The sequence below is a fragment of the Hyposmocoma kahamanoa genome, unplaced genomic scaffold (assembly GCF_003589595.1).
Source record: "Hyposmocoma kahamanoa isolate Upper Pololo Valley unplaced genomic scaffold, ASM358959v1 62, whole genome shotgun sequence".
NCBI classification, from domain to species: domain Eukaryota; kingdom Metazoa; phylum Arthropoda; class Insecta; order Lepidoptera; family Cosmopterigidae; genus Hyposmocoma; species Hyposmocoma kahamanoa.
In genome coordinates this window covers 13,214,223-13,223,952 of record NW_020653850.1, presented here as the reverse complement: position 1 = coordinate 13,223,952, position 9,730 = coordinate 13,214,223, and the positions used below count along the sequence as shown (strand labels likewise).

General features: G+C 37.5%; 1 protein-coding gene across 1 annotated transcript; it reads left to right on the top strand.

The window, feature by feature from the left end:
* The first annotated feature begins 2,756 nt into the window (after positions 1 to 2,756).
* On the top strand, positions 2,757 to 3,713 carry LOC113229783. Its single transcript, XM_026463465.1, has one exon. The coding sequence runs from the start codon at positions 2,757 to 2,759 to the stop codon at positions 3,711 to 3,713; it is 957 nt and encodes a 318-aa protein (XP_026319250.1).
* Positions 3,714 to 9,730: the final 6,017 nt, after the last annotated feature.

The following is a 9,730-nucleotide window of genomic DNA, read 5'->3' as shown; positions in this document are numbered from 1 at the left end:
TGACATTAAACGTTCACTTCAGCATCAGCTTAGCAGATCGGACCTTGACATTTGCACAGCGCGTGCGCACCGCAGCCGTTGACCCGTCTCCTGCGCACGCCCCAGCTTCACACGTGGAACATTCTCTTTTCTCACTCAATGATAGTTCATTTTTAGCAGGTTTAGGTGAAGAATTGCTTATCGACTTCTTAGGTTTTCGCGATTGTTACACATAGGAAATGAAACTATTTTTCCGGATTTAAGTCGCGTATATTTGTTTTTTCAAACAAACCGACGTTTCGGGCCCTTTACAGGTCCCATGGTCACGGTTGACTGAGGTGGTACAGTCTTCAACCAGTTATGTCTAATATTGATGCAAACCACCCCATTTTTTGTGACCATGGGACCTGTAAAGGGCCCGAAATGTCAGTTTGTTTGAAAAAACAAATATACGCGATTTAAATCCGGAAAAATAGCTTCATTTCCTATGAAGAATTTTTTACTAAAAATATTTATTACATAGATTTTTGGAAGAAATCAACGAGAACTTCAGTTTAATAGTTATACTTGCAATTTCATGTTAAATTAATATTTCCAATCTTCATTGTAATTGATTTGTCGATGTCGTTCAATTAAATTCAAAAACAGCCTTTTAAAGCGGGTAAATTTAAAAGGCTGCCGCTGCACACCGTTTTATCATAGCTATAGTTTAAAAAGTATGTAGCTATCAAATCTTGTCCACATTGATTTTAGACTACATTCTAAAATGTTGACGTGTGTACGCAGCTGAAGCGGAGGTTTATACAATGCACCATTATTTCTGTACAATAACGGCTGAATCACGACGTAGATTTTGCCGTGAATGACATCGAGAGCGGTCGAAGCGCCTCGCGATTAGATTTAACAATGAGTCTACACATTTTGACGCAAATGATTAACTTAATCGCATAAGTTAAACGTATACATTGAGAAATTAACGGTAAACCCACTTAAACGGTTTATCGGTTTTTGTTTTCAATGTCGTACGAAATTATTTCTTATGTCTACAAACTGTAAACCCTAGTACGTGCATTAATTCTGTGGACAAGATAAATTGCTATGGTATGCAACGTTATCTGAGGCGGAAAATAAAAGTTTGTATTTTATTTTATTAAAAATATATAACACATAAGTACGGCGCTGGAATGCTAATAATATGTCAACGAAATATATTGGACATTATAGAGATGCAAATGCGGATAACTACTACGATTAAATTCGATATGTTGTTGCTTCGCAGCGCGTCAAGCATTCAACGTCGAGAGACAGCATCGATTTTATTTTTATTATTTTTATCGAGGGATCGATTCTAAAGATAAGTTTATCGTAAGACAAGTAGCGGCCACCCAGCCGCGTGATATCAGCTCCATCGCGCTAGTGTCGCCCCGCCCGTTTGCCCCGCGATACCCGCCATCGCCCTCCACACGGATATGCTTGCATTTTATTGCATCTGATATCGACTAATTCGCGTATACGTCAAATAATTAAAACTGTTCACAACACTTCAACATAGGTACGGTAAAACTAACACTTCTTTTTAATCAATATGTGAGTAGTGCATGCGATAAAGAACGGGAGAAAATGCATTATTTCTATTTCGTTTGTCATATTAAGTTTATGTACAGCGCCCATGGCACTCTGAACATCCGAAGGTATTACAAATATCATTTCAATAATATACCCTAAAGGCTGTTCAAAATAACGTACAAAGATTTAACTCCATTTCAAATAAAATAGTATATTATGAATAAGAAGCTTATGTCATCTTTGTATAGCATATGTACATATTGTAAGTTTTAATATAGGTATTTTTGAATTTTCGTAGGTATATTAGAAACTCCACAAAATCGAAAGCATTGTTTCTAAATTTATATATAAGTAATATCCGGGTTGAAATCTCTGTACAGGCAGTAGCAACGCTTCGCCTCAGGATTATAGTAAATCGAATCACAATAAATTACACCTTACGCACAAAACGTAAATCAGCGCGGACGTAAAATACATTTATATTGTTTTCACTCAGAGATGACAATAAAATTCTTTGGAATCATGACTGATTTAATGCAGTAAATAAATATCACGGAAAAGAGAGTATTTCGAGGCAAAGCATAGATTTTATCGATGACGTAAAGTTTTATAGGTGATTAGAATTTTATGGCTACTGAAATATGTTGTAGTCCTGAGTGAGAGTTCACTTCACATGTGCTCGACGATGGCTCGCTATAAAAGTAAAATCATGTGGATCGAAACGCATTATATTACAAGCAAACATAAATTTGAAAAGGGCCAAGAAAAATTAATTCGATTTGTAAGAAAAGGGTAGTCATATTTTTAACTAGCTGTGTCGAATTTTGCTCGCTACTTGTAAAATCATTAACGTGCTATAAATAGCTATTTTTTAATGAACCGTTTATCTGTGGATTCCGTATAATTTAAACTATACAGTTATGTGCGTAATTTAACGTAAAGTGAAGTGGTGATCGCAATAACATACAATTACTACATACATAGAATAACCTTTCGTATTTGACATATTAAAATAGTGACTACCCTCAATTTACAAGTTAGTAAAATGTCTACTTTAATCAAGTGTGGTGGATGCCTGAAACCTATTGAAGGGAAACAATACCTACGTTGTAACCTCTGTGCACTGAACTATGATCTTTCTTGTGCTAATGTTTCGGAGCAACGGTTCCTGAACACAATGACCCGGGAACATAAAAAAAAATTGGAAATGCATGTTATGCAAAAGTAAACAACCGAAGGGCGATAATAGCAACACTCCTATTCGTGTTGCGAACGATGATGGTGTTACGACGCGCCGGGGAGCGTCTAAGGAGAGCCCCCCGGAGAAGGTGGAGTCCTTACCTGTAAACAATGCTCCTGATAGGTTACTCAACGATGACATCAAAGTACTGATCTCGGAGGTGCGGCAATTCAAGGAGGAGATGAGAGCCACTCGTAAGCAAATGGAGGAGCTAAGTCAAACTATGTCAAGACTTAACGACAGAGTAGACGCTTGTGATGTTCGCATCGACGCGCTGTGTGACCGCGTGAGCAGTTTGGAGAACCGTGTGATGGACGGTGCTGGAGTTGAGCCTATTGATGGTACATTACGTCATACTATCCATCAACTAAAGACCGAGCTGAACGAGCGCGATCAAGAGCTTTTATTGAACGATATTGAAATATCATGTGTGCCGGAACAAAAAGGTACGGGCTTAACGCATGTGGTGCTCACGCTTGCAAATAAGTTGGGGGTCCCGTTAATGGAGCAAGACATAGTCAGCGCTGTGCGAGTGGGTCGCCCGCCGGGGCCAGAAGAGCTCGTTTCGCCCGGCGCAACTTCGACCCGCCCGCGCCCCATCGTCGTACGATTGACGCGACGCGCACTGCGCGACCAGCTCTTGCAGGCGGCGCGCACTCGTCGGGGCGCTACCACCGAGGGTACGGGTCTGTCTGATGCGCCGCGTCGCTTTTATATAAATGAGAGGCTGACGCGTACTAACCGCCAGTTGTTCAGAAAAGCGCGCGACTGTGGCCGTCGTCTCAATTGGAGATTTGTCTGGACTAAGGACGGTAGAGCCTATGCGCGTCAACATGCAGGTAAAGATGCTCCGCGGCATCGCCTTCAATCGGAAGAGGATCTGATTCGTGTTTTTGGTAAGGACGTCGTTAGTTCTCTTGAGGTTTAGATTATATGCACATGACTTTTATTGCTTTAGGAATATTTTCTTATTTACTAAAAATCCAAGCTATGTTACAAATTTCTCTGTTTTGATCACCTTTTTGTGTGTTTTATGCTATGTTACAACTTGTATAATTATTATCGTACAAATTCTACTTAGTAATGCTACGTGTGCACTATACTTGTACTTACATTATATACCTTTCCTTTTTTTGTTAAAATTATTTGTTCAGAAAATTTCGTATGCAACCATGAACAGGAACGAACCGTGGATTTACAATAATAATATACTTATATATTTTTTATTGTGCTTGTACTCGAATTATTTGAAACCGATATTCACTTATCATGGTCTATCATCTATATTATATTTCACATATCATAGTATATCTATTTCATTATGTAGTTTTATACCTATACATATTCAGTATAATGTCTCCTAAGCAACAAAAACATTTGTTCAAAGCCAGCCTGTATAATGCCCAGTCATTGAATACTTGTGGTGACGACTTCATTGTGTCTGTTCTACGATTTGAACCCGATATTTTAACTATAAATGAATCGTGGTTGAGAGAAGGACGTGAAGCTTTGGCGCCTCACTTATCTGGTTACAAATTCAAAATGTACCCACGCACGGCTGATGTTCGTCGTGGACGAGGAGGTGGTTTAGCTTTTTATATCCGAGACGGTGTTATTGCCAGAATCATAAATCACCCGTATTCCTCGGTTGAACAACGATGGTTGCGCGTAAATGTGAACGGTCTGAGATTGGCGGTTGGAACAGCGTATCGGCCGCAGTGGCAGGGTGTAGACGAGTTTCTAGATGCTCTTACAGATACCATCACCGGGCTAACCAATGTAGACAAAATTATACTGTTAGGTGATTTTAATATAGACCAATTAAACGCAGGTAGTTCAAAATATTGTAAATTTTATTCATTTCTGCATTCTACTGGTCTGCGCCAAATAGTCAATGAACCCACACATTTTACTGCCACTAGTGCTACGGTGATAGACTTAGTATGTACGGATGCTGCGGTAAAGGAACTAGAAGTATGTAACGTTTCACATCTAAATGGACATTCTATGGTAAACGTCACATTCAATATTAAAAAGAATAGGTACACTCCGAGACTCGTTACCTTCCGACCTATCAAGGATATACCTCTGGAGGTTTTTAATAGGGAGTTAGCAGTCTGCGATTGGAATCATATTTACTGCCTACAGACTGTGGATGAGACGGTTGAACATTTTAATTATATCATTTTAGAATTATTGAATCGGTTCGCACCACCGAAAACCGTTTATCTTAAGAGGAATGCCGTACCGTGGATTACAAGTAACATTAAATTTATGATAGGCCTAAAGGATGACGCTCTCAAGCGGTATCGTTCGTCTGGTAGAGAATCTCATAAGTCGTTTTATAAAGCTTTAGATAAACAAGTCCGAGAAGCCATGCTTACTGAAAAGCGTATTTATTTTAACAAAACTATAAACGCTAATTGTAAAAACTCGGCAGCACTATGGAAAAACCTCAAAAAAAACGTTTTAGGCGACTCTGCAACGTACAGGTGCTTGCCTCCAACTTTTAACGACCCCGATGAAATACTCAGTCATTTTCTCAATGTGCCTTGTACTGACAGTGTTTCAATTTCTTACATGACTTACTTTGAGTTCCATAGGTTTAGCGAAAATACATTTACACTAAGGACCGTGAATGAAGTGGAGGTTGGAAAAGCCATTCTCTCGATTGAATCAAATGCCCTCGGTGTTGATGGAATCAGTATGGATATGGTGTTACTAACTTTACCTCACAGCTTACCATACATCACTCATTTAATTAACAAATCTATCTTCACGGGAACTTTTCCACTTGCCTGGAAAACTGCTCTAATAACTCCGATTCCAAAAACATCGTCTCCTACAAACGTTACTGACCTTAGACCTATTAGTCTTTTATGTTTTATGTCCAAAATACTGGAGCGTCTGATATACTGGCAGTTAGTCAATTTCCTGGAAAATAATAAAATCCTCCCACCATCTCAGTCAGGTTTTCGTAAAGGCGTGAGTACGACAACTGCCCTGTTAGATGTTGTAGACAATATACTGTCTGCACAGGATGCTGGAGAGGCTACTTTGTTGACTTTATTGGATTTCTCGCGGGCGTTTGATTCAATTAGTATTCCACTTCTTCTGTCGAAACTCTCTTTTTATGGATTTCATCCGAAAACAGTGGCTTGGTTCGACAGCTACCTAAGTAACAGGTCACAACGTGTCCAAATCCAATTGCCAGATGGGTCTCGTGTTTTATCTCAGGAGAGAGCAGTCCATAGAGGAGTTCCCCAGGGCTCAATTCTAGGTCCAATTTTATTTATTTTGTATACAGCTGACATAACAAACGAGATCAAACATTGTAAATACCACCTATATGCGGATGATGTCCAACTGTACATTAATGTTGATACACGTAATGTAACCGCTTCATTAGACAAATTACATTCCGACCTAGATAGTATAGCTCACTGGTCTGCTCGTAACTCCTTAATTCTAAATTCAAATAAATCCAAATTCATGGTATTGGGCTCAAAGGTGCAAATAGAAAAGACCCTTTCTCGAATATCCCGGGTGACCGTTCTTGGGTCGGAGATAGAGAATGTCAATAGGGTCCGGAACCTCGGAATTCTTATGGACAATCGCCTTCGTTTTGAGGACCATATCCTCAATACAGCTAAAAACTGTCTGTTTCGCATTAAGGTATTGTATAAGATTAGGAGGTTTTTGAATGAAGAAGTCCGACTACGCATCTGTGAATCATTGGTGCTCTCTAAATTTAACTATGGTGATGTGGTTATGGGTCCATGTTTATTGTCTACCTCTAAACGAATTATTCAGCGCGTACAGAACGCTTGCGTCAGGTTCTGTTATAACGTTCCTCCCCGTACACATATTACGCCGATACTTAATAAAAAAGGTTTATTAAATATGCAATCGAGAAGGACTTTTCATCTTGCGAGTTTGATACACGAAATCGTCAAGTTCAAGCATCCTAGTTACTTGTACAACAAGTTGCATTGGGCTGCATACACATACAATTCGAGGCGGATAAATAGTTTTATACTTGTCACACCCTTTCATAAAACTAGAGCTTTTGAGGGAAGTTTCCGCTACCAGGCTAGTAAATGCTGGAATAATCTTCCACCCCCACTCAAACTTCCATTGTCAAAGAAAATTTTTAAAAGACATCTTAAAGTTATATTGTTGGACACCCAAAAACAGCCCTGATAGTGGAAGGTACTCACTTGCGCTGTACTTTTAAGTTATGCTTCTTTTGCACTAGACACACAATATCACACCTAATACTGTGAAAATTCTCAATAAAGGTTAGCTATCTTTGTAATTTCTTACTGCACTTATTTATTCTAATATATATTATAATCTATGTTAGTAGTAACATAATTCATTTAATCTCATTTATTTACTTGTGTAGAATTTTAATTTTGGGAATGCGTAAGGATACGACGGAAGAACAGCGCCAGTCTCCTGACTGGCATTAAGCTGAGTCGTGGCCTTTTCATGGTTGCATACAACACATTGTATATATAAGCTTATTATTATTTAATTTTAGGTTTTCACATTTTCCTCCTGTATTTTATTTTGCTTGTTTTTTGTAATTGTGTTTCTATTTTTGGTTATTGTGTTGTATGTACCGATGAATAAATGTTTTTCTATTCTATTCTATTCTATTTTGGGATAAGAACACTAACAATTTTAGCATGTACATATTTTCAAAAAAGAGAGGAGTACAAGTCGTGCGCGTGGTGGTAAGCGATACGCCTCTCATAGCAGTTGCAATGCCATTCAGAGCATCGCAAAAATCTGAGAGGAACTACCACCACTTCCGTGACCCTAAGACATAAGTTGACAAGTCCCATGTGCCTGTAGTTTCACCTTACTCTTCAAAACCGGAACGCAGTAATGCTCACATTACTGTTTGGCGGTAAAAATAGGTGGCAAAACTGCCATGATTGAAATATTTCACAAGCTCCACAACGTCACACTTCTTTACGAGGCAATCTTTAAGCTTCTATAAAAAAAATCACCGTTTATACTTTATTAAGAACTTCATCTTCATCACCAGCCTATCGCAGTCCTCTGTAGGATATAGTACTCTACCATTCCTCAGCTTGTCGCATTCATCTGCTACCTTTCGCAGCATATGCATAGCAGACAATAAATGTACTATTCATTTACTATTTTCAAAAGTATTGTAAAGTGTAAACTTGGCATAAGGTTATCAAAAAAATTGTATTTAAATGGATGCCAAAAACGGAGTGACGTTTGAAAGTACTTTCTACGTAAATATTTAGCACAAAAAATAGTAATAATAATGTAAATATTAGTAACAAGACGTAATAAAAGCAAGGTGCTACAACAATCAAGTCATTTTATAGACACAACAGTGAAATAATTCGAAATAAATGAATCTTGAATGCCTTGTAGAGCAGCAGTCGTAAAGAACCATTATTATACTTTGTAATCTTATTACTGGACATTGTCTCAATCCATGTTCGTTTACTGAGGAGGTGTCTCTCGTACAGGAAGTGTTATTCAAATAAATACATTGCTTATACAGTTACAAATCTTTTGCAGGCTCTACAATAACTACATTGCGCACTCTCGTATTTTAATTTTTATATGGTTTGTTAGTTCAAACAAAAGACATCCACTGCTGGGCATAGGCTTCCTCTAAAGATATTTATAATAATTAAGCACTTTCGATGATTTTCAAAGAATCTGTTTAAAAAATATGAATATGAAATTAAGGCATGTTCCTAATTGCTGTGGCATTTTCAAATAATAATAATTGCCGCAAATACAACAAGCCTTTAAGGTCTTTGTTTACCTTTTCCAAACGCCAATGTACCGCTTTATAAAAGAACTTTTGACTTTAATACTATTTTTTATGCAACGATAACATACTTATTTTACACGTTCTACGCAAACGGAAATATAAAGGTTGTATAAAGATTGTATAGTATAATATTTGTAGTAACGTTGTACACCATTCGACAGTAAAGTTCCGCGTCGAATTGCATTAGATGCACTCCAATCGTTAGGCGCCACGGATAATACTGTATTGTAAAGTTGAGTGCTCACTGAAAATTTGTTCAACAATATTTAATAATATATGTCATACTGGTTGTATACGGAACGAAAAGTAAATAGCCATGGATTTTACCTTGACAAGTTTTTCACTAAATGAAACCAAAATATAGGACATGGTTCTATTTATTCGGATCTAAATCGCTTATATTGTTTTTATTAAACAAACGAACGTTTTGGGCCCTTTACACCGTGACCATGGGCTTATAAAGGGCCCGAAATGTTGGTTTGTTTGAGAAAACAAATATAAGTGATTTAGGTTCGTATAGTTAGTTAAATTTCCTAACATTCGCAAGTACCTAAGAACTCGATATAATCCAAAATATTTTTGCGATGCAATGATTAAGTAAAAGTAAAACAATATTAAAAGTTTATGTATCTTCCTTCCGTCCTACGTTTCTAGAAGGTCGTTTTAATTAATTTTACTTTTTATTAGTTTGTTGCCGATTAAAAATAATGTTTTATATTTGCCGCGACCAAAGGCCATCACATAACGTATTAAAAACGCAAATTTTATACCCATTTTATAGCCTTAAACGAGCTAAATAGTTACTTTTATTAGAAAACAATGGTATGTGTAGTGAACAGAAAGCTGTCACACAAGTCTTTTTATGCTAATTTAGGTCTCATTACATTTGCTTTTTTTATTACACACTCCAAATGTAAAGGTTGGTTTTGGCACAATTTTTATGACGTATTTGAATGGTCTTTCATAACTTTTCTGACGTTTTCGAACTTTCGTACATACTGTAACTTGTCTATAAACTTTGTAAATACATTTTTAGTAGCTATAGAGCTCCTTGTGAAAGAGTTCATCAAGCGAAGTACTGCTACCTGTTGTTGCCACCAAGCTGTGTGAGC